General features: G+C 41.4%; 1 protein-coding gene and 2 long non-coding RNA genes across 5 annotated transcripts in view; 2 read left to right on the forward strand and 1 right to left on the reverse strand.

Annotated features, from left to right (window-relative positions):
- The window catches only part of tsc22d3 (TSC22 domain family, member 3), a 36991-nt gene extending 19289 nt beyond the window's left edge, over positions 1–17702 (forward strand). Inside the window, exons 1-3 of one of the 3 annotated variants that reach the window (XM_051954566.1) lie at positions 9967–10254; positions 15314–15365; positions 16010–17702. In XM_051954566.1, the coding sequence (XP_051810526.1) occupies positions 10055–10254; positions 15314–15365; positions 16010–16285 (528 nt within the window). In that variant the 5' untranslated portion in view covers positions 9967–10054 and the 3' untranslated portion in view covers positions 16286–17702. Of the gene's footprint in view, positions 1–9966; positions 10255–14487; positions 14828–15313; positions 15366–16009 lie in introns of those variants that run through there. The other 2 variants (XM_022189006.2, XM_022189001.2) reach the window with 2 other exon arrangements.
- Positions 17703–21438: 3736 nt separating this feature from the next.
- Positions 21439–22686, forward strand: LOC127535784 (uncharacterized). Its single transcript, XR_007944626.1, has 2 exons — positions 21439–21787; positions 22019–22686. It is a non-coding gene; the product is annotated as an uncharacterized LOC127535784 (long non-coding RNA).
- On the reverse strand, positions 21724–25578 carry LOC127535783 (uncharacterized). Its single transcript, XR_007944625.1, has 5 exons — positions 25297–25578; positions 23398–23483; positions 23069–23136; positions 22316–22542; positions 21724–22197 (listed from the first exon to the last, which is right to left on the reverse strand). It is a non-coding gene; the product is annotated as an uncharacterized LOC127535783 (long non-coding RNA).
- Between the last annotated feature and the right edge of the window lie 615 nt (positions 25579–26193).

Consider the following 26193-nt stretch of genomic DNA (forward strand, 5'->3'; position numbering starts at 1 on the left):
ACAAGTGTGCAGTTTTGTCTATCCAATCTAAATGAGAAAACATCTACAAGTCGCTACATGGTGTTTTGCTTTTAGCAATAAGACAGATGTGGTGTTTTAACTTTTATGCTTTATGTTTTTAACAAGTTGCAAAGACATGACCAGGCAGCATCACTGTGGGAATTCACCCTCACACAGGAACACAGCTCCGTTATGCTACATTGGCAGAGGAAACACAGATATCTATATGCACAAGGCTGATGCTTTTCCGCCATCACTCTATATGATGTTTCACAGTTACATAAACATGGCGCTGTCTCACACTCTCTCGACCTCTCGTGGCGCAACAGCAACCCCGTTGCCAAAAAAAGTGGGTGAGTTCATACCAGACAAGAGCTAGGACTACGACAAGACAGGTCAGAGACAGGATAATTATCTCGAGACTGAGTCAGGGTGAGGCTGTCCTGTAGCATGCCAGTCAGATCGGATTTACTGCAACGAGACGGTGTGAAAGGACAGGAATAACAATAGCTGCTTGAGGAGGAGGTGTGCAGGGCAGACAGAGAGGAGGAAGAGAGGAGGAGCGAGATGAACTCAACAGAACATCCAGATGATACAGACAGCAGGACAAACGACCGTGCACAAGGTGGCAGACAAGACACACAAAGTTCCAAAGCTAAATCAACCAGACACTTGGGAGACACTTTCAAGTGTATGCCTTTCTAATGAACAATATTTAAAAATACATCTAGTCGTGTTACTATTTTGATTTGCTGAAGGGTGTTTGCAGTGTAAAGGCTGGCAGATACCTTGCAGGCACCACACTGGGCTCCCCCCTTGGCGGTTGGGGCTGTAATTACAGTCTTTACCAAGAAAGAACACCACAGTCATTAAACCAGTGTGAAGAAGACAATCAGTCTCAATAGGGTGCAAAACAAAGATAATGACTTGTGGATGTGTGTGTCAGGAGTTATCACGGGAGCCTGTGAAATGCACAATTTTGTTTCAGTTCTGCAAATCCTAAAATAGTTCCTCAAAGTAGAGCTTGTGTAACTTAACTGACATTAGTTTCCTTTATGATGCATAGGTTTGTTTACTGTAATGAGAAAGAATGGCCAGATGCTAAAAAAGAGAAAGATTCCTAACTTCTTTGGAACTTATCCAGATGTCAAGAAATCTAACGCTGAACAAATTCATCGAAAAACAAGAAGAGCAAAATTGCATTTGCAGTACAAGAATCACTGTTGATCACAAAACTAGGACATGTTTACTGTTTGACTAGTGTTAGAGGTAACTCTAGCCGTCTGCCATAAAACGTGCTGGCACACACCTTCGTTTCTGTGAAATGATTCTGCAACAACAACTCCTGGCATGATTCTCCCTCAGCGTGCTCTTGTGTTATTGCGGGGTTGAAGCCAAGGACAACCCTCGATCAGTACACTTTTCTTTAGTGCAGCGCCTGAGTGTTTGACCTTGTCGACTTCTCCCAGTCTCCTGCTTTCTTGAACATCCTCTCTAGATTGCTTTGATTGCTGCCCATATCCGAGTCCTCAGTGCTGTACAGTGCACAGTAAAGACCTCCCTTATCACCAAGACACTGCATTTTATACTCCACTGTTTTCACGCGTTTCTTCCTCACCTTGCTGTGTCGGCATAAAGCTGAGATGCTGCCATGCTGGCGAGAACCTCGTACATCACTTGTTGATTTGAGCGTGAAGATAATGTGACAACTCGCTGGCTATCAGACACTGCTTACGAGGGCAAATCTGTCCATCTTCAAAACAATAAAGGACTCTTACGCACTTCTTCTTGTTGATAGGCCAGATCTGATTAGAGATTTTACGTCAGCCTCGGCTTTCATCGCAACAGATTCTCATCTGCTTGCTCTATTATGCACAAAAGGGTTTGATTGATGACAGAGAATGACGTTTTGAGTCTGAAAGCTTTCCTCGACCTCAGCTTCTTTCATTCTTAATCCTTATAACCCCAACAGCATTTCTTTCTAAGGTGTATTTAATCCACTTTTTAAAAAAATCTCAGCCTTCCAAAAGGTGCCAAGCTGGTTAGGATTTTTCTTTTTCAATGTCTTAAGAATGCAAGAGGTTGCCTGCCAAAGGACGTAAATGTGCGTGTCCAGACAGAGACAGCAACAAAGTGTATGGCACACCGACATGCTTGTTTGTCTGCACGCACGTGTCTGAGCTTTGTGTACAATACATCAGTGACCTCAAATTTGTATGCAAGTTTGTCTCCGTGTATGAGCGAGTACGTGTCTTGATGCACATTTGTCCTTTCTGCTTGTATACATAGGTAGGAATCTCTCAGTGTTGTTGCTTTCTAAGCTCGAATGCACACCATTACTTGCATCAGAGTGTGACCAATGAGTGTACCTGTGTGTGCGTGCAGAACAGATACAAGAGTGTTCGGTGGTTTCATAAGTGAACTTTGGACCTCTTGGGTACACGCTGGAGGCAGGCCAATTTAGCCTACATTGTTTACCTGAGCCTCCGCACAATGACTGGGATGGCAAAATCGTGTTTACTCGCTCTTCTGTGCTGCTTCGAAACCAGGAAACTGACAGCTCAAAAAGACAATTTGTCTTGTGTATGCTGACCGAATCCAAGTTCAAGAGTCACTTCAAGTGGACGTATTTCCTGTTTGGTTCTAGGAAGAAGAAATGGAAACTGTCAGACAGTCATTCGTTGTGTAGTCTTCATACTGAAAAAGGCAGGTTTCGTCAGTGAAAATGAAAGTAATATGAAATTGAACCTGGATTTAGGCTGATACTCAGTGGCAAAAACTACACATTTTGTGTGCTTGTATTTAAAAGCAGTTAATAAAATAAAACAATCCGACTTTTATTTTTTAAAATTATTCAACATTGTTTTTGCAAATTGGAAAGTAGAACAACATATTGGCTCAAAAAATGGCATTCATCGAAAAGCTGTGTGCTGTTGCTGAGAGGCCAGACCAGCTCTCCTCTTTGCTCTGTCATAGTAACAGCTGAATAGGTCAAAGGAAAATGAAAATCATACTGATGGAAGTGGAATCCATAAAGAAAGCAAAAGCCATTACTTGCAATGGTGTACATGCTTTTATAATGATCATATTCTTAACATTTTATGCTACAATACTTTTTTTTAAAGTGAGGATTGGTGCCTGAACCTGAAGTCAGTTTGTTTTTCCAACTTCTACAAATGAGCTGTGACCAAAATAAAATAAAATTTAAAAAAAAAGAACTTCAAGGACCAGTCAGTGGGGCTTACAGGATTTGCGTCTGTGTTGGAGGGGCAGGTCTTTTGGCTCTTTGAGGGCAGGATAGGCTGGGGTTCCTGTAAACTCCCAAACAACATTTCAGCTTGCTGCTCCACAGTGCTGGATATCATCATGTTCCCAGTTTATTTGGATCGCATAACAGAGTTGATGCAGATCCTTCCCCTGACTGAGTCACATCCTGAAATGCTGCTCTTGTGTTACAATATAAATCCTGATGAATTGATATCAGACATAAGAGAAAACAGGAGCTGAATATCTGAGCTTGTTGGAGACTTTGACCTGCCTGCAAATGTAGGGACAGCTCAAACCTCTTATTATTTCACAGGCTGACATGTAACTGTAACCTTGGTTTAAAGGGCTAAAGAGAAATGGTGTCTACATGCAGTGTGGCATTGGACAGACTTGAACTGTGTTTTTAAGCATTCAGGCTGAGCTCAGTTTGACTACCTGCTTTTCCAGTGGCTTGTAAGAGACATTAAACACTACACAGTTCATCAGCACAGCAGAGGGAGAACAAGTAAATGATTCTTAGTTAATCAGTAACCATGTAGGCATCTCCACAGTCTGCACAGTGGCAGTTAATACACTGTTGCAAATTACTGGTATGGGGCCATATAGTCAGTTGTATAGCAATCTAATTTTGAATGATGATGGTATGCAAGTCTGGAGATCGGGGGCAGATGTTGAAATAAACCATGACAAACTGTACATGACGCAAATGAGGAATGGACAGCATGTGCAAATTCTAGATAAATGCACAGTAATGTAGCATGTCGAAGGCATAGATAATTACATGCAGACACCATTAATTACAAAACTCATGAAAACCTTACAACTGTTACATCATCAAACATCAGTGAAGTTCTGCAATGTAATACTATTATTTTGTCCATTTTCACGAGACAGGTAAATTATCCTCATGACTGAAATTACTGCAATTACGTACTTTTTTAAGTGTATTGAACTTAACACTAATGTGTCCCCATTACTTTTCTAGAACTGTGCGAATGATGGTGTAATACGTATCTTTTTAGCCTTGGCTGTATGTCGTCTGCACAATAGTAGACGACACCTGGACATACATTTCAGGTTTTTTTCCTGAAACAGAAACGTCAGCCTTCAGCTTTCTTCTCTTCAACAGCAACATGCTTCCTTTTCAGACTTGGTACTAGAGGGCCCTGCACATCTGGCCTAGTCTCCATCTGTCAGGCTGTCCTCTGTCAGTAGGGGATTCTCACCACGCAGACAGCCTGAGGAAATATTGTGTACACCATGTTCTCTCTGGGTTCAGCTCGCCTCTCTGGTTGCATGTGATCTACACTGTACCTTTGTGGGACGGCGCTGACCTATTGCCCCTGTGGTTTTTCACACTCCAGAGTTGAATGGCTTTAATCCGTGATGCTATTTGAAAGGGAAAGTTATATGAGGTTCTGAATATACATGAGTTCCCCCTTACACAGCTGCACTTTGAGTTATATCAGGTTCCCCTTTGAGAGAAAGCAAAAGTGGCGTTTTTTTTCTTCGTTGAATGGTTTTAATACAACTGTACGGCTAGGCTAAATTTATGGATATATTTACATATGAACGCGGCGTAGCTTGATGCCCTGCTGCACGGATTGTGTGTCTGCAGCAATCAATCAAGAGTTTTCAATTGTGTTGCCTCAAGTTGAAACACAAACGAGGGGGGCAACATCCCCGGAGTGAACGTTAAAGATCTGCAGGGTACATTCAATACAAATGAGAAGTGGTTCTTATCCTGTTTCTGTTTATATTCCAAATACTGCTTGGGACACTTAGACTAGTGTTAGCTTAAAGGTGTGTATATATATGTTCCATTTATGTGTAGGCCTTTCCCCAGTCTATATAAGATATCATACTGTTGCTACCTTCTAAAAGCATTTGTGCGTTTGAAGGTGCTACATATTCTTGCCTCTTCCCTATAAATCTCAGCCTGGTTCTAAAAATGGAATTTGTATAAATATACCACTGCAGCAATAACATGTTATTCTACCGTCTTTGTCTTGATTTACAGCTCAGAGCATTTTATGATACGACTCATTCCTGTGGTCTTGTTGAAGGAAATTAATAGACTTTGTTTGGCTTGTAAGATGAGGGAAAAACAGGGTGATGAAACTTCCTCAGGCTAATATGAGCAACATAGAAGAAGCGCAGTCCTGGTCATTGCTATTGCTGTCTTAGAGGCCATGACATACAGTACTGAAGCTAAAAGTAAGCTCACAAGGAAATGAGACATACAGTATATCTGATGTTTTGGTTTCAGATGACAAGTACGACAGGTTTTTGTAGGTGATAACATCATAAAACTTGCAGAGTATCATGAAGCCTTATAGATGCCAAACACCAAGTTTTAGAAAACATACTACGTAGTCAGTTCTCAGGTGTTATCATACAACAGCTATTGCATATATGGCTTATAATTCCACTGGCAGAGGTTAGTGCAACTGTTTTTTAATGTGTCATTACAAGAAGGCGTGTTTGATGCTCACTTGTGTGGCCGTTGTAGCTGTTGTTGTGCTTTCCTCCGCAATGACCGCCAATGACTCGTCTCAAATTATCCATGGGAACTTAGTCATTGCTCCATCGTCATCTCGCAGGTGACAAAGGATTAGCTTTAATGCTCAGCGGAGAAGCCTGCTGGAGTCTGTGGGAACGATTCGGTGTTTGGACGACACTGACAGTGAGAGTTAGCAGGGTGCTTATCAACCAGTTAAATCCAGATCACGCTGACGAGGCCAGACGCGCATGAGCCTGCACGTATGCAAGCGTGTGACCAACTGTACGCATCGACATACACACGGGCGAGCGAAAACACAAGAAAGCACAATAACACGCATCAGGGGATGGCTCATCGAGGGCCCAGTTTCCTCCAGTGTTGTCCCAGTTGTTGGTGACTTGGGTCACACAGCTGCAAGCTCAGCCAGATACACGGCTGGAAAAAAACGTGGAGGAAAGTGGAAAAAAATGAGAAGATGGAGAGGTGGATGTGTGCACTATGAGAAGAAAGTGGTCGCATCAGAATGAGGGATGATTTTGACAATAAGAAAATTGTAGAAAAAGAGAGGAGATATTATATTATATGTGCATAAAATCATCTTAGAAAGAAGGCTATCCTGTTTCTTTCTTGTTTAACTTGAACCAGAGATCGCACTTGGAGATTTCAAACCTATTTTTCTATCAATAAACAAGTTAGAAAACCTATTTATTTGCATGCCATTTGTCATGAGGATAGCGTTACTTCTTGTCTATTGTTTTTTTTATCTGAATTATATTTTCAAAGTCACATTTTAACACGTTTCTGATTTTGTTCGTTCTTAGGCCTCTTGAAAGATTTATAGACTGTTCATGCTTTGGGTGATTAAGTGGCCTAAAGATTCAATTATTTAGCTAATTTGTTTACTTACAGTGTTGCTGTTGGCAACCACTTCAGTTACAGCCTTTCTTATGATAAACATGCAATGCCACAACTGTTTTGTAATGACTTACTGATGCTCCAACAGATTAGAGTGAGCAAAATAAGCTATCAACTTAGAGGTGATAGCGTGATGTACCCCATCGGATTTCCTCAGAATGATCCTGTGTGTATCAATCAGCTTCACAGTATATCAAGTAGTCTTGTGATGAATTTCGGTGCAGTATGTACCCATTAAAGGTCTAATGTCAGCATACCATAGTTGAAGTCAGCTTAGATTAGACATAGATACTTACATCCACACCAACTCAGACTGAGCAGCTGAGGTATACAGTACACTAAAGTACCCATAGGCAGATGAATAGGGACAGATGGCACTGAACTCTGCAACCTTTTTGTTCTGGGACGTGATCCAGCCATGCAAAGTGTCAGCCATTGAAGCTCAGTGTGTTTTGGATCTTGCCTTTGAGCATAGCCATGCATGCTTTCTATTAAGTAAACACAGAATGCTTTATGAGGTATGAGTCTTGCTTTGCACTCCTTTTTTCTAATAGCTGTTTGGGAGAAAGAGTGGAGAGGGACAGGAAATACAGGAAAAGGGGAATCAAGGAGCAGAAGGTTCTAACGACCAGGATTCAGTCTGGGAACTCTCTGCTCAGTCCATCAGCGCTCTAATCACTCAGCTACTGGGCTGTCCACCCACATTTTTCTTTTTTTTAATGTCAGAAATATACACACATGCCTATTTTTGATTAAAAATTGCTTCTAAGTGCTACAGCAGAACAAAAAAAAGCAATCCAACAGCTCTGCCATAAACCTCTGTAAACTAGGTGAACCATAACAAGTCAAAAGGCTCAGACATGGCTAATAACAGAGTTCACTGCTATTTTACACTACACGGACCACTGAGTCCACAACCTTTAACCTTTTGTAGAGCATCCATGCAGCAATTAGCACCTAAACTACTCTGAAAGGCAAACCCCTTATCTTTAAGAGTCAACACTGTGTGCATGTGTGTATGTGTTCTCATGTGTACATATGTTTGCAGTAAAACACAGATGGGAGTCCTATGGGCTATGACCTAGAACATGCTGTTATTTCTTTTTTGGAGTAGGGGGGCAGATGTGGAGTTGGGATATGAATGTTGCATGACAAAGGGTTTACCATACTGTGATGCTCGCTCAACACATACCTCTGGGCCTCAGCGCCACTTCGGTATTTTCACAGTAAATTTAGCCAGTTCTCTGCCCATTAGAACACAAGGTAAATCTTTACATTGTGGCCTAAAGCTGTCTGACTCTCGCTGAATCGCAGCCTAGTGCCAGATGCTGTGAAGTCCCCAAGCTTGTTAACTGCAATATACTGCACACAGCACTTTGCTGTTGCTTGTCCTGCTATTAGTTCCAGCAAAAACTACTGCAAATGAACCGTATATCTTTTTATACATCAGCAGAAATGAAATGTGGTAATTTCAGGTGAGCAAAGCATTAAAGTGGGCCGTTGTGCTGTCTTGAGAAGCCGATTCAAGGCATGCGCAGCGGTTATTGCCTTGTCTTCTTTGTGGTTTATGAACAAAGGTTAACATGTCACCTGGGCAGCTGTTACATGCCGGAGGGGATTCTATATCAAGGGCCTGATCGGATAAATACAGCTCCTCTCAGATGGTGGTATTCACACATGCCTGCTTGTGGTGTCTTCGTAATAGCTGGGTTTAGGAAAAAAGGAAGAAATAATCCTACGTTTCCTACCCTCCAATTCTTAATGAAAACTTTTGGTTGCTAAGTATATCCGATTACAAGTGTTGTTTGGTTCCTGTGACTGTATATTTAGTACAGCCGAGGGAACATTTTGTCAGCAGACTGACAACCTATCCCTAGCTGGAGGCATGAAACAATAAAAATTGGCACACTTCTATCTATAACAATGAGTATTACATATTAATTAAGAGGACTAAGCAATGTAAATGTAACAGAACTATTGTCCTGACGTCTTTTCATGAATCAGAGCACAAATGTAGATGATGCTAAATACAAAATAATTAAGTATTGTCTAGTTGAAATTAATTGCTCCTGCTGTGATGGGTGTAAACACGCCCATGCTGATGTTGTGCAAGCCCAATCAGAGCCATGCTGTCCCAGGAAAATAATGATTGTGATTAATGATTGTTAGAACTTGAACTGAGTGAACCTGAAATTCCACTGTGACGAGGAAATACAACTTGCTGACTTCATTGCTTTATGATAAGTCGACTGGAGCAAATTATCCATATTTTCTAAATGTCTATTGGTTTTAATCTGAATTTTGTCAGTTAGTCGTCATATTTTCCTTAGAGTTTGTTATAGACTCACAATTCTAAACGATGTCAAATAAATCTTTCTGTTTGGTGGCTTGAAGCTCCAATCTCGATGCAGAAGCTGGTTTTGCATGGCTGTCTGTCTTGTAAAACCACACTTGACTGTGCATCACTATCTGTATACATTATCAAATTTCCAAACCCTCCAATTGCCGACAGCCTGGATTAAACGGAGACAGAGATGGGAGACGTTTATGCGGAGCTGTCAAACTAGAAAGGAGCGTACAGTTAGTCACGGCAAGAGCGGCTTACTTTTCTTGTTACACCTTTAGCGCAGCAAAAGCTCTTCAAACAATTACACCCCTGATGACAAAAGAGGCTCACTGCAATTGACAAACCCAAAATTAAAAAGTGTTAAAGGATTTTAGAACACCACACGCATAACAACAAATGTTATATAAGATGCAACTGAGTTAATTCATCAGTCTCAGCTTGGTTTCTGTACAAATCATGAGCAGTTGTATAACAAAAGTCTCCAAAACATCTCTTTGCAAGTGACTCTCACAGTGAATTTGCTCTTCTTTGGCTGCCTTTCGTGTATTAGAAAGTATGTTGCGGAATAAGTTCATTATGTTCATTACGTGCGTTAAGTTCCTTTCACATAATGCAACAATGACTCAAGTTTTATTACACATGCCAGTGATTAAATGAGCTATGTAGACAGGCATGATGATTATTCCCTACAGGTACAGTTAGAGGAAGATCTTTTGCTTTGTCTGCGTGAAACAGAAACTCCAGCCGTGTAGAGGTGAAACAACTGGCGCCATTTCAGAAAACTGTCATTTTCATTGTGACTCCCAGGCCATTGTGTTCCACTGGATTGGAGACACATCATTTAAGTGCCAGTCTGAGCATGGTACTCATAGTTATGGCTGCATAACCAGGGGTATCGCCAGAGCTCAATTGTCTCTTTGTGCTTTGAGGACACAGTCGTTGAGAACAAACAACAGCACTGCAGTGAGCAAACAGGCAAAGGGCTCCTGCCTCTTGAGCAGCCCCTTCATTCGGAAGCCAAGATGGGACAGTCTCAGACGCGGCCCGCTGAAGTTGCCCCTCTCGGGGCTCAGCCGCCCTCACCCAGGACGGTGTGCGCCCTCCGCCTGGCTGAACCGTCTCAGAGATACTGCTGTCACTACCAGCACTTCACCTATCCTCAGAGAGCTATGAGCTACTCACCCCCTTACTCACCGAGTCTGTTCAAGAGGCCAGATCGGCGGTAAGTGGGGGCAGCAGAGGCTAGTAAAGGAATTTATCTTGTGTGTGAGAGAAGATGTGACATGTGGCAGTGACGGATGTGCACGTTAAGGACAGTTAAGGAGAAGACGGGTGGGGAAGGCTGGCAGTGCGTCACCATCTAAATGATTGAGTTGTGCTATTTTTCATGTAATGGTATGAATTATAAATCCTTTAAAATAGAACAAATACTGCTGTCACAGTTTTCATAATGTTCAGTCTGGTCGAATAGGGAGCTCTGAAAGCAGGCAGAGAGGGATATCTCTACCAGTCCTTGGATGACAATGTCAGTCCTGTCATCATCTTCTGCATGCACTGCATGTTTGATGCAATATATCACATTCACTAATATTACATGCAATTTCAGGGCAGAAATTGATGGCCTGTTAAATCTATTGAAACATCTCATGAGAAAGACCAAGGCCGTGTACCTTGTTGCTATTCATGGCTCAGGAGTGCGGAGGTGATGTGATAATAATGACTGCCTCTGTCCCAGACTATGCAGAGAGTTCAGTATTCATTGGTTGTAACCAGTCCTGTTGCCCACACTGACAGCTTCCTCTGAGATCGCCTCTGGCTGCAACCTATGGCAGCCATGTGTATTCTCAGGCCATCCTCTCACACTGGCCATGCATTCCTAATTTTGAGAGTCCACATGGCACATAAACGGTAAAAAAAAAAAGAATAAAGCAACATTTTGACCGAGAAGTGAACACAAAACAATATAGTTGCCTTTTTTTCTCCTCCTTGTTTACTGTGTTGATTTATGTGCATCTTGAATTTAAAATGTCAGAACCCCAGAGTGCTGCTCATAACTAAAGCTGGAGGGTTAGCGGTATGTCTCAGTCTCATTCTCCTTCAGCCATTGGTGCAGATGAATCACAGTATTATATAATGCGGGCTGGCTCTTGCGCAGTGGACATCTGATGGAAACTGTGGCCCATCGCCTAGCTTCAGAGTGACTCACTGGATTTGGCACATGCCAAACATGGTCAGGCACTTAGTGTTCCACACAAATATGAGCGGTTCTATTTTTTGAAAAGGCAATATGTGTGACGCTTAAGTTGTTTAGAGGCAGATACGATTTGTTTGTGTGTCGTGCAAACGTCTTGCGTTAGAGGTTTGTACTGGAACAGCTTTGGAACCGTGAATAAAGCAGGAAACGTATCTAACCCAGTCATCATCTCACTTCATGTGGCTCATTTTGGTAGATTTGACTAGCCCAGTGCAGGAAGGCTCTCCAGTGTCGGCAGCTTCTATCTGAGCATCTCTGCTTAGCCAAAGGCAATCGGTGTGACTCCCGCCTCCAAAATGGGACTATCACAGCAGGGCAAGGTAATTCAGCTGCCTCTCATTGCTCGAACAGGGCTTGATATTAAACCTGGCAGCTGTACTGTCACAGCACGAAATCTGAGACGACAGGCACTATGGGCCCTAATACCCAGTCAATGTGCTTTCTGCTTAGCCGCGTTAGGCCTACCAAAAGTCATCCCTTCCACTCTAATTGTTTTGTTACATAACAGAACTCCCTTTTCTCTCCCCCCTCCCCCCAAAAAAAGCGTTGATCTTGAGGAATTCGGTTTATCTTGCAGAGATAAGAGGGTCCTGGGTCATTTATCACTTTAAATTTCACTTTTACAGTCCAGTATCATCTTTCTGGAGATTTGTCACTATGGTGGGTGCAAACATTATGAGTACAAATTCATATTCAGTGCTATTTTTCTCATTAAAATAGAGCTAAAATCTGTTCAAAGATATGACTGAAAACATGATTTTTATGGAGCTGAATGGCTCCTAGAGTTGGATGTAAAAACACACTCAGCAGATAATTTCTATAGTTCCAACTTATTGACAAGCTGGTGTTCTCCGAGAAGGGGCTTTGGAGGACAAATTATTATTCAGAGGCTCTCTAGTGAAATGTAATTGGCTTATTATCAGTATTGAGTCAGCTAATTGCAACAGCAAAATGAAACATAATGCAACAGCTGAGACGCTGTGGGCAATTACATAAAAGCCATTAAAACCTGCATGGACGCAGCAGCAAAAACAAGGTCTATTGCTCAATAGCAGCTTCAGTTGTTGAGTGGAAAATCCTGTGGAGAAACAAGAAGACAACAGGTGTGCTTTCTCTGTGTGTGCTGCAGCCGGCGTCTACCTCAAATTGTTTATTGTACTTCGAAGGTGATGGCACAGTTGTACCACACGTGGTTACATGCAAGTTCAAAAGGCTTTGTGGAGTGCAAGAGGTCATAGACAGGAGGACAGTGCCTCCATTGTAGAGCCAGGTGGATGCAGTCTAGAGGGTGGATATTAATACTTAATGTTCCTGTGACCCATGGGAATATAGGCTACACAACGTAAAGCTGTACTACCCTACAAAATCCTATTGTTTGGTTTGAGAAAAATTTAAGTAGGCTACTAAGGCAAGTCAACAGTATGCAATAAATCAATAAATGTATAATACAGAATGTTCTTGAAGAATTTTTGTTTCTAAGCAAGGAAAATAACCTGGAATTTCCGGAAAGATTGTACGGAAAATTCCTTAGTAAACACAGTGCCCATGAACAGAGCCTCTGTTTCGAATATTGTCCTTTATGGATATTGCAGCCTGCTTCTGCACCACTAGAGAGCAGTAGTGTTCAGACAGAGACTGTTGGGAAATTTACTGGGTCTGTGCATGGAAAAGTACCTGTTCAGTGTATTCTTATGTACAGATAGTGCTGGACATTGTGTTATGGCATATAATCTTCCCAGACAAACAACAACTCCAACAAGTCACATGGACAAACTGTTCTTGTTTTTATTACTACTCAAAGACATGTGCAGAGTGGAAAAGTTTAGAGAACTCAAGAGCTGAATACTTGCATAGCGTTCAAATCACAAATATCTACAAATCATGGTTTTAAATCATGCAGGTCTAATGAATAATTCCCTTTAAAATCAGAGGAGACAAAACATTGCGGAATATTGCGTCAAATAGACAGATTGAATTTTGTTATTATTTGCAACACCAGCGACTTATTTATGCGCCGTGGTTAAAAAATATATGTTCAGGTTGTTGTTTTATAGCAATTAGTGCAGATTTCGGTCTGTGGCTTAACTGCAGAGGCAAGTGGCGGAGTAGAAGTTCAGAGGCAGGGCATATGAAATGCTGCATTCAGGTGCTCTAGTCAAGATTGGGAGTTACAATTTTGTTTACCAGTAGTGGGAGCTGAAATCCTTTGTTTTCGTGTTGTTCCGTGTCACAGATTAAATTAGGGAGAGTTGAATTTTACACAGTTGTTTTTATTAATTTTTTAAAATCTTTGATTAGTTGTTGATGTGATTTGACAAACATGAACCAAAAATTAAATCTATCATACTTTTAGACACAGTGGTGGATATCTCATCCATCCATCCATCCTCTATACACCGCTTTATCCTCATTGGGGTCGCGGGGGGTGCTGGAGCCTATCCCAGCTGACTCGGGCGAAGGCAGGGGACACCCTGGACAGGTCGCCAGTCTGTCACGGGGCTACATACACAGACAAACACTCACACTCGCATTCACACCTACGGACAATTTAGAGTAACCAATTAACCTCAGCATATTTTTGGACTGTGGGAGGAAGCCGGAGTACCCGGAGAAAACCCACGCATGCTCAGGGAGAACATGCAAACTCCATGCAGAAAGATCCCAGGCCCACCCCGGGAGTCGAACCAGGGATCTTCTTGCTGCAAGGCGAAAGTGCTAACCACTAGTCCACTGAGCAGCCCGTGGATATCTCAGTATCAGCATGATTTGATTCAATAATTGGCAGCAGGTTCTGAATAAAAATGTAAATAAAATAGAATTCAGTTGCCACGTTGTGAATTTGCTCAGCAACTGCAAATTTGTGTGAAATGATGCATGGACCTAGTGCATTATGTGTTATAATTTAATTTCTACTCTGTTTCACAAAACTGCAACAAACGACCTGAAACAGCCCCGTGGATCGGTCACTGGAGCACAATAATGTACGTGACGGAGTCTTGTTTTGGTTGATTATGTAAAAAAGGAAAAAAAAGTGAAGGCGGTGGATGTTTATCAGAATCTGACACGGTTCACTTGCAGTTTTTCTTACGGCGCCTGAAGGCACCACAAACCCCGCCCCCTTGTGTCGCTCGACTCATTTGACTAATATATGCGCGCGTCAGGTGACGTCAGGCGGCCAGTCATTCAAATAGAGGCCTGTGGCAGAAATAGCATCAGACAGTCGCTCGTAAAAATCAGCGAAGCTCACGCAAAACCGACACAGCACCGACTCAGCCAGCAGCGAGTTAGTGCATCGCTATCAGAGACATAACAAAAGAAAGAAGGAAAGAAATTCCCGGATCTTCTTCTCTTTTGGGGAGAAACAATCAGTCGCAAACGTGGCGAGAAATATAATCCACACGAGTCTGGTACTCAATATGAGCACGGAGATGTTCGCTAAAACCCCAATGGAAGTGGCCGTCTACCAGTTGCATAACTTCTCCATCTCCTTCTTCTCCTCGCTACTCGGAGGAGACGTTGTATCGGTCAAACTTGACAACAGGTAAATATTTTTTAATAATGCGATCTGGTCATCATATACTTGAATTCAGTATTTTCTTCTTATTGGATTTGTTCGAATCAGTCAGGAGCCTTTTGTCATTCTGCTGCGGGCCTCTCGGTGCTTATTATAGCCGTTCAAAACAAACAGGACCGTCTGATATTGTTTGTACTTATCAAATGCCTCCATACGGCTCGATTTGGACTTTGCTGTTTGCTCTGTGACTTGGCCATTGCCTCATATACTCTGTTACATTGTAACCTAAATTAAACTCTGATCTGACTCTCAAAGCAATCAACAGCACTGCAGTTTATGCTGTACAGAAATACACTAGATAACAGGAGAGTAAACAGTTTTCCTTTCTGTTTCTGCAAGCTTTCTGTTTCACTGCTGGAGACTTCTTTTCGTTAATAATTTGTGAAGTGAGGTGACTTTGAGTGAAGTTATGAACTGTTTCATTTATGGCTTCTTTCTTCTTCCCTTCTGCAGTGCCTCTGGTGCTAGCGTTGTGGCCATCGACAACAAGATTGAGCAGGCGATGGTAAGCAGAGATAACACACACCAGGCATAGACATGAACAAAGGCTGCACTACACAGTATATACGTGTGTTTTGACACACAAATTGTCCTAAAATCCTAACTGACTGAGTTCTACAATGCCAAGTCATGCATTGCAGTGAGTGGATGGTTTTGTAAATTTAAAAAAACAACAACTTAAATTTAAATTGACTTCTGGTAGATCACAGCAGGCACATTCATTATCCCAGCAAAGGACCTGTGACCTTTCTTTTGTTAGATTTATTTACTAGATTTGGTCCCTAATGCATCCTGCACAAAACCAGCCCTCTATGAATGTACTGGGAAGTCCCTGTTACGTAAAAGCAGCACAGGCCAGCAGCACATGGCAAAGTAGAAGAGTGCAGAAGATGATGGCAGTAGATAAATAAAAAAATCGAATTTTTTGCACAGTTTTTGCAAACAGTGTGGAATTTAGCCTGTAACATGTACATTACACATATTCCATTGGGTAAACCCAGTTGCAGATATCCTCTGATGAAGCACCTGACTGTCAAACCCAGTGATTTTTTTAGCACATGCATCAGCTGTGCTACCACATCAGCCTTGCACGTCTGAACATGGCTCTGCTTTTATTTCTAAACTGATCTCTCCTTTTTGTCATGCCAGGATCTTGTAAAGAACCACCTGATGTACGCAGTGCGTGAAGAGGTGGAGATCCTCAAAGAGCAGATCAAGGAGTTGGCAGAGAAGAACAACCAGCTCGAAAGAGAGAACTACCTGCTGAAGAACCTGGCCAGTCCAGAGCAACTGGAGAAGTTCCAGTCCCGCATCCCAACTGATGTGTTATTACCTCTGGACAATCAGAGCGTCCAGATGACCCCAGACCACCAGCACCAGCAGCAGCAGCAGAGCTGCAACCACATCACTGGCTCTGCTGTATAAGTGGCTCTGCCTTGGGGCGGGCAGAGCCACTGTCTCTTTCCAGTAATGGACCTCCATTTAAACGTAAGCGTTACTAAATCGCCGCCGCCGAGAACCCTTCGACAAAACGAAGGTGAAGAATCGGGGCTGTAAATGATCGATGGGACATAAATGAACTGCTGACACTGATAAGCACAAAACAGAACTTGAGACGCTCTGACTGGTGCCATGTCAGGCCCGTCCTCTGATACCGTCCAACTCTTTGTCATAGTCTCTCTTTTGTAGACAGAAGTGTTAAGAATAGAGAGAGGGCTGACTAGACACAGACGAGTGCTTGCTTTCAGACAGAGGGGGGCTTTCCCTGCCTAGCCAAACCCTTCCAACAAACACCCTTTGCTCTAGAGAGGAGGGTGAGGAAGTGTTGACCGGGCTGGCCCTGCAGGTGCTAACTTGGAAAGTGTAGGGTCTTTGCTCCCTCACGACCCAGAGGAGACCTATCTGAGACGGTCCCCCAAGTCTCAACGAGAAGAGCCCCATCGTGTGGATTTGTCCAACATCAAAATACAAGTTTCAAGGACTTCCAGCCTCACATTTCAACCACATAACAAGGACTTTTCCTCTGCCTACAATGTATTGCTCATGTGTTCATGTACATTTTAGCATAACAAGAATAATCAACAGAATAAGCTATGGCATCCGAGGTGGAGGTTAATACAGTATAGCCTGTTAGAGCTGGTGAACTGCTGCAGTAGACTGATCAGTATACTGAAATGATTCATAAAATGTAATCTTGTATTGTCTGCAGTTGGGGCTTGCTGCTTTTGGGGGAAATTAATCCTGCTATATCTTCTGCTTTTGTTTGTAATTCAGAACAAAAATCAGTTGGTTGTAAAATAGGAGCATAATCTAAAGAGGCGTACCTGTCCATGTTGCTTGCCTAACTCTTGACAGGAAAGCTAGAGTGTATATAAAGGTTGAAATGCCCCGAGGTAAACACCGTGGAGACGGTTATCGAGCAGACACCTGCATTTCTTGCTGCAAATGCACTCCTGATTTTAGCAGCGTCGTCCAGTATCTGGTCTGTTTTCTTGCTCAGATGCCAACTTGAGAACAATGGCATGACAACAGTGCCTGTAAGTAAAGAGAGGAATGCATTTCCACACTGAGCTCAGTTGTTGCTGTTGTTTTCTAGCTACCAAAGACTTTTGCCTTTTTTTTTTTTATTTTCCCCTTAACAACAACAACAACAGAGGCTGAGCAAACCAGGACCATGTGTAAAACTTCACAGGGAGAAATCTTGTTTGTAGCTAGTGCTAAAGTTTATATGTGTTTTGTAAAGATAACGGTATTGTTGCTGTAAAGTATCCTGAAAACAGTTGCTCTGTATGGTGTTTGGATACAACTGCACATTTGCAATAAACCTTATGTTTACATAATACCATACGCTGACATATTGTCTTTTGTTCATTAAGTGCACCTGTATAACTTAACACAAATATACATTAGGAGCCACTAAAAAGGAAAATGTATGATTTGGTATGACTCCTGGCAAAAAAAAAAAAAGAAATTCATGCTATACATTATCTTTTTAAAATCTTTAACAACAAACAGATTCAAGTGGATGCAATAGAAAGCATTGTGAAATAGTAAAACAACATATTTTACTTGCTGAATTTTACACAGCACGAATACACTGGAATAACGGGCATGTCACGACATCAGACCGCAATTTTTACCTTTCTAGTTGTGCTTTGGAAGTTACTTTCTCTGTACTATAGAGAGATTTATTCATGAGAAACCCAGCCAGGGAAGACACATGAGACAGCTGTAATAACAGCAACACCTGACATGATTTCATTTTCTGGCGCCGGAATAAGAGGACCACTGTGCAATCCGTCTCATTTGAATTTCAGAGTAAACAACCCCATTGTCTGTTCTCACAAGTAATGTTTCGTTCTTGCATGTTCCAGCCACTCCGCCACAATATCTCCCGATGTGCGTCGATGTCTACCGAGTCTTGTGACCCTTGTTTGTGTTTACAAGGTCAGCCTGAGAAGCAGCATGTGATTCGTAAAACGCAGCACAAAGTTGCAGTGCAGCCACAAGTCTCCTGCTGCACACAAAGGAACTTTTAACTTATGATTAACTTTTAACTTTGAAACACCAATCTTGTAGCTATTGAGACTTCGTAAAAGAAAATGTTCTGTATTAGTAAGCATGTAGTATTCTTCTTCCAAAGTCAAAAACAGCACGACCACTAATGATAGAGAGGTAATAAGAGCTAGGTTGCGTGACGACTGGAATCTGCAAGAGTGAAAAAACAGTTTGTCCTCGTAGCATTTTCCCTCAGACGGATTGGCAGCCAGTCATTGCAGCCTGTGTGTAACTAGATATGTTGTGGCTTTCCCGGTCCAGCAGACCAGACTCCCATCCCTCCATCGCTGAGAACAAGAAGACTCAGCTCTGGCTTGGAAACATTATCACAGATCAAACAGCACTCGAAAACACAACATTATTCTCGTTGCTGCCTTTTGCATATGAAACTGTGGCCTTTCCAGGTTCTTCGTGTCAAAACAACTAATTCAGTGTGAGGCTGATCGTCTTGATCAATATACCTGCTCTGAAATGCATTCTGCATTTAATTAGTGGCAGCAGGGATGTGCTGCTTATTGTCTGGGGAGGGGAATCATTTAAGAGGACAGACGCAGGTTTTAATTGATTATTTCTCACGAGGTAGCCGTAGTCAGCCTTTCTAGTTCATGCCCAGATACCTGAGCACCTCAGGCTTGCCAATAAAAACAGACTGCAGGGTCAACTATAGCAGAAACTGCTAGTGCAGATTAATCACACTTGTGCTAAAGGCTAATGCAACATCAACAACAGAGGAAAATTACTCTGGCAGCAGAGCGAGCATGCCAAAGAATCTGGAAGCACACAACAAGCCTCAAGACAATTAGGACTTTAGCTTCATTTACCACTTTGCTCGTAATGTCGTTCTATTTTGGGATCGGTTTCGGAAACTCTATGTTCTGGTATCACATTAGTGGCTTTTTTATTTGAAGCTGCTTCATGGTGAATTTACAGCCATTGTCCACATCTGAAGGATTCCAATGAAATAATACCGAGAACATAGTTGTCTCTTAGGCAATGCTATGCTTTCTGTTTTTATTATTATTATTATTGGCTTTTCTGTTTATTATACTATCCCAGTTCATATAAAAAAATGACATATTGTAGCCATTTTGTTGTGTGCATAATTTGGTTTTGCTATTGTTACTTCACTGTAGCAAATCCTTGTATATGTACAGGATTCTATGCAGGGCTGGCGTGGGACTCATTTTCAGCCCTGGACTTTCATGTCTCAGACTGACCCACTTTAGATCATGACCTATTACTATTAAAATCAAGTAATTCTTGCCCTGTCTTGTAATTCAGTGTGTTTTTCTAAAATACTTTCAATTCAGTGTAAGTAAGGGTTGCTTCACAATGAAGATTTATTCCAATGTTAGTGCACATCTCCAACATTATTCTTTACAACAATATCAGAATCTATATTCTGTTCAAATAAGTGTTCAAGGATATCCAAACCTTAAAAATGAAATGAAAAAGAAATAAAAATATTAAAAATAAATAAATAAATAAAATAAAATAAAAGGTGTTGTACTTTCTAATAGCACTATCATCTATTTTTCCTCTGCAAGGAAACAGTTCCATCACAACTTAAATTTCACAAATATGAGAACATCAGTTAAAGGGATAATCTCCAACACTATTCTTTACAACATCACAATGTCCTTTTTTGCAATATCAAATATCAAGCAAAGTAGTGTTTACATATATCTAATCCTCATGAATAAAGAATAATTATTGCACTGTTGTCTGCAAGTTTGTTATTCACAGTATAATATAACATAACTTTCTAATGAAATTTTAAAAATGCTTTGATTTTCATTTTATATTTACAACAACAAGAAAATAAAATCATTAAAAGACAGAAACGAAAAAAGATCCGTTTTTCCATCTTCTGAGACCGGAAGTGGTCATCAGCATGTGTGGAGCCAAACAGAGCACGGTGCATAGACTGTATATATATTTTTTGTTAATTTTCATGGTCAAAATGAGAGATCAGGTGGCCAATCTTAAAGTAAACTAATATTGATTTTTTTATAGAGCGTTAAAGTTTTGCGAACCCAGGGGGCGGGGTTACTTGATTGACAGTCCGGTCTGGTATATTTGACAGCATAGACAAAATAAAGAGTAGACGCCGCTCGGGGTACTGTGCAGCGAGAAATACGGCCGCCATCTTGGTCCGGTCACCCACTCCACTCAGCGCTGTTTGACAGCGCATTTAATCCATCTTAACTCTGAATATTAAACTGTTGTTCACGCGTTTTTTATTTTTATTTTTTGCTGCAAATGTCATACATGGCGATTGTTTTCGCGGTCCTGCTTTTAATGCACTTTATGTGCAGCTGTAGTGTCAGATATAATGTGTGTCATGCACTCCAGATGTTGTTGGAGTTTATTTCAGTGTGTGTTGACCAGAGAAGAAAGTTAGCATCCAGTAAATATTAGTTTTAATGTTAGCGGTGCTAACCGAGCTAGCTGCTCAGTCGTAGCCCGATTAAAGCTAACGTAGCATTAAGCTAACGATGTTTGCGTTGTGTTTCATGTAAACAGTGCAAGTGTGTTGTGTCAGTGTAATGTGGTGCATTTAGATAATAAAACTGTCAGTGGAGACGCTGGATCACATTAATGTAAGGTTTAGAAAACCTGGATGTGATTAAAGCAGTGAGGTTAAGGTTCTGTGTTGTCAGTAGTCCTGAATATTTGCTGAGTCTCTGAAGTTGAAGTGGAGAAAACAGTAAATCTACTCTCTAGTCGTCAACATTGTTTAATGACTGATTCACATGTTGTAGTATGTATTCCTGCAGTGTAGATTGGAGAAATAACCTCCCAGAATGAGTCCAAAGTAATGATGAACGCTACAGTTATTACATTTAAATTGTACCACAGATAAACTGGATAATAAAATCCTCTCCTTTAAAGCTAAACTGACTACAGGCCCTTCTGTCTTTCAGTGCTTGGAAAATAAATATGGTAGAGGAAATCTTTCCAGGGATACTTTGAAATGAACCTCTGCTGTTGATGTTGATACTGTGCTGTCTGTCTTCATCTCATGTGTCTCATGTTCACTGTGAGGATCTTCTAAATGAAGCCAACAGAAGGAAAACCTCATCTGGTGTGAAGAAGGAGAGTGAATGGACGACATCGTCAGTGAACCACTTCCTGTTTAACTTTCACTTACAGAAGGACAGACCAACTGCTTCAGGAGTTTATTATTCTCTGTTCAGCAGACAGGTGCTCTGCTTTGAAGTGTGACGATGTCGTCGGTGATGTGGAGACTGACGTTCCCGTTTCACCCACAGCATGCTTTAGGACACCCGGCTCGGACTTGATTAGGGCTGCAGCTAACAAAGCCTCGAGTAATCGTCTGAGCACGATACGTCATCAAAAGCGGAAGTGAGTGCGCAATGCAACAGCAATCACCGTCCGACCAGAGCGCGGAACACGGACGTGCACGATGCAGCGCTGATGTCCGTCCTTGTTCTGTGCTCCGGTCGGACGGTGATGTTTGAAATACTGACCAACAGCTCAGATTTAACTGTCTGTAGTTCTGTTTTGATGGATGTTAAATTTTCACTCAAAGCTGCCAGGAGCTGGGTCTTTAAAATAACCGCCGTCTCGTTACAGAGTGAAAGTAGGAGTTCCTCCTTAAGGTCAGAGATTGCAGCATCTGAGGGCCTCTTCAAAAGAAGATGTAGTTGATGAAGGCGTTCTGGAGCAGGACCAGAAAGACCACGACCAAGCAGCCTTGAGATCTTAGGCAGCGTCTCCCTAAAGGTGGGTGTCAACGGTGTTCACGGTCAGGTCTGTGGTAATCCCGTCAAAACACAAAACAGAAAAAAATGTAGATTATAAATCAATTGAAAATATTAGTTTTTGTCTTTTTTATTGACCAAACTTTTCAGAAAGTAGATGAAGACTTACTAAAGCTCTCATATAAAAGTCCAGCTTATTTTGGATCCCTATGGAGATTTTAGTCTTCATGCTTAATAGCAACATTTACTAAACCTAAAGCTTCCCTGTTGGCTCATTGGTGGAGTTTGTTCCCGAGCATCTGAACCTTAAATCCAGTGAGAGGACCATCTCCAGTCAGAGAACTTCAAGACCTTCCATCGGCTGGACCAGATGTGACGTCAGCTCCCTCTGAACATCTGGATGACAGGAGGAAAGACAGAAATCAAACACAGATCACAGAAATACAATTTATTCACTTTCATCATTTCATAAAAGTAGCATGAACTTTATTAAAACTGGACATCATCAGTAATGAGAATAAATGTTTTTATCTCATCCTATTCCCTTTCAGTTGTGGGCTTTGTATATTTACTATCTTTTAATGATAAAAAATAAAATGGGTCACTGCTATCGTTTGGGCATAGTAAGTATTGGAACTAATGCTTGCTTGTTCACTCTGTTCCAACAGCTCACCTGTTCCTTCAATACTGACAGCAGTAATCCCCTCATCACTACTGGCTCTGCCTCTGACACTAAATCACATTTTTAAAATGGTCAAAATGCTCAGCACAAATCTCCACTTTTTACAAAGCCATCAGGTCAGTTTCATTAATGTAGAGCTGAATCATCTCGCATCTCAGGGCACTTCTCATACAGAGCAGGTCTACACCAGACTCTTCATTATATTCATTCTAATAATATTCACTCAATGAACAGTCCTACCTCCCACTCTGGACTTGTGAGTTCTTGGTTGCTGCTTGGTGCTGGATCTTTCTTCTGACTCTGAGGGGCTACAGGACAAAGTTTCCCAGTTATGTGGTGGCATCATACTATTATTTAAATTATATAACATTATGTTTCACGCCACAATGACACACAATTAATTGATTTGATAATTAACTTGAACAGTGGTTTGCAAAGTTCAACAAAGTCTGTATCCGTTTCCTCGGACTCATTTGTCGTTTCAAACCGCGAGCTTTAGTGAAAAAGTTTCTAATTTCTGCATATTCGGCTGCGTCTGTTTCCAGAGCTTTCCTCTTTTTAATTCTTACCTTCTCTGCACCACCTTTGCTCTTTCTGTTTATCATCTTTCAAACACCTCTGACCATGTGCACGGACATGTTACATCACGGTGAGTCTGCAAAAAAAAAAAAAAAGTGCCAGTGGAGGCGGCCCAGGAACAGCGGCAGCAGCAGAATGATCAACCCAGTGCCATGACTGAACACCGGCTCTCACGGCCCAAGCATCAGACCGGCCCACCGGGAATTTTTCCGGTTCTCCAGATTAGCCATCCCGGGCCTGATTATATGCAGAAAGCACTTAACACTTCTGACCAAGATGTTCAATAGACATGATGTACAGAACCTATTTAAACCTGTTCTTTTTAAAATCATATACCAAAGGTTGACCTCACCCTGGTGAACTTGTCACTAGCTTACGTATAGAGCGTGCACTTATTCATTCATTTGATAATGACTCAAAACTCCTTATTTGGCTTAAACTGGAACTTCTCAAAATTGCAGAAACAGAAAATCTGCGTCAAACCATCACTGATTCCACATCACTTCCTATAAAGTACAGTTAAATCATAAAAGCCTGGGAAGAACCTCATGTGTGGATTCAACTTTTAGACTGCTTGAAACAAGGCAGCCAAGAGAAGACTTTGTGTTGGATTACTTGTGTTATGCAATACAAAAAAAAAAAAAAAGAACATCTGCTTCAGATTGAAATCGGGGGTGGCGCTGGATAAGTAAGCTCTGCCTCAGTGTGGTTGGGTTTGCATGCAGTGGAATAATTTGGCCTTACTGCTTTTCATGCGGATATATACAACTTGTGTATCTTCTCAGCGTCTGCATAGTCACACAGTAAACATCAGAGCCGGAGTTGAATCAAACAAATGTCAGATTTTGGATTTATGTGATGCTGTTATGCAGCATCACGCACGACACATTTCCTCTAATGTGAACAAGACGTAGCTTTGCTTTTTCCTAAAAAGGCTACAAATTGCCAATGACAGATGGTTATGTAATATATTTTAAAAAATGCTGTTGTCCTTTCGCATAAGAAAACTCTTGGAGGTTTGCACAGCCGAAAATCACCTACTTCACTGATATCTTTCTTCATGCTATGTATTTTATCTGTTGACCAGGTACTGTGACCTATTTCAAGTGGCTATCACCGTTGACCCCTGAATGACAGTCACAAAAACAAAATCTTTTCACATGTTCATACAGGGGTCTGTTTCCTACTTAGTCCAGTTAATAATGAGCACAAAACGGATTTTATTCGTGCAAGTGCTCACAAAGACAGATGTATTTACTTTTTGCTTCGTGCAAGTGCTATGCATGAGTCTATGCGTGAGTAAATGCTTCCTCATACAAGGTCAAGTGGACACAGTTCTTTCCACAGTTTCAGCCTCCTCAATTTTACAAAGTCTGACCACGCAGACAAAGAGGGTGTTTCATCAGAGACAGACAGGCTAGCTGGTTGGTCCAGCCTTGAATCATGTTTAATCGAATTAACCTTTGGCAAAGGCTTTGTAGTGTAGCTATGTTTGTCCTCTTACGCGCTGCATTCTATATGTGACATGTAGGCCAAACAATGATCCCCCAAGTTGTCAACAGTAGAAATGAGGTCAGAGGGCTGAGTGGGCTTTTGGCTAGAAGACAGACGTGCTGAAAGCGTTGACTGTGGTCGTTTTCTTTTATTTTTTAACCAACAGTCATGACCATCTTTCTCACACTTCTTTAAAAAAATGGAAGATTGGCAGCACAAGCCATCAATACATTTTTTTCTGGAATATATACTTTTTTTTTTTTTACAAGATTCTCAAATGTATGCCAATATATATGTATTTTATGTTTATACAAATACAGTTTGGTTTGAAAGGTCACAAGCTATAAATATTTAGACATATCCTCTGGATGATCCCACAAGAATTTTAAACTTACACAAGGGAGTATGTGGGTCAGTCGTCTGGATTTGTCGTCTTTCTGGAGAGCTCGGCTTGGTTAAATGAAATTGTGCATGTACAGCATGCCAGTGTACTTCACATGTTATCATAATGCAGTGTCATTTTACACCATGTGGTCTTGATGGATAACACCCTCCCTGTGACCTCAACCTTAACCATTTTATGTGTCATTTTCAACACTGTAAAATGACACTCAAGGGAGCCTGACATTTATCCAAGCATTGAATTTTATGTATTATATTCAATAAATTTAGCTAGGCCCCATCTGTCTCAGGTAAAAATAAAACATGAACAAGTCATTCCTAAAGCTGTGTCTTGATTGTGAAATAAAATATTTGATTTTATAATATTTAACTGAAGTATTTCAACTCAGAATGTATTCTGGTGGAATCTTGCCTTGTGCATCAAAAAGCACACCTTGTGTGATTGAATTGTTTTTCAGATTTTTTGAAAAGTTTAACCTAAAACACAGCTGAATTAATACAACACACTCGACATTGCAGTAGATTAAAACTTGACTGTTGTACGTGATCACCTGAGAAGCCCCTTGTTTTTCTTCACAGTGTGGTCAGCTGTGTTTTGTATCCCAGCTGATCAAAGCCATTTTAGGAATGTAGCCAGGCCAGAACATTTTATTCATACAGACAAAAGGTCGGGAGCCACTGGTTTCAGATTTATGGTGATATACCTGGTTCATGGCACCACAACACAGCAAGAGCCTGCAGAAAAGTAAAAGCCCCACAGACCCCCACTTTTTTCAACATGTGACACATGCAGGGCCATAAGAGACAGGGTTGCATATTCTGAACAATACAGAAAATGTACTGTGGAAGATTTCCCAAGAGATTTCATCTCCATAACAGTGGCCACTTAG

This window comes from Acanthochromis polyacanthus, chromosome 10 (genome assembly GCF_021347895.1).
Source record: "Acanthochromis polyacanthus isolate Apoly-LR-REF ecotype Palm Island chromosome 10, KAUST_Apoly_ChrSc, whole genome shotgun sequence".
NCBI lineage: Eukaryota > Metazoa > Chordata > Actinopteri > Pomacentridae > Acanthochromis > Acanthochromis polyacanthus.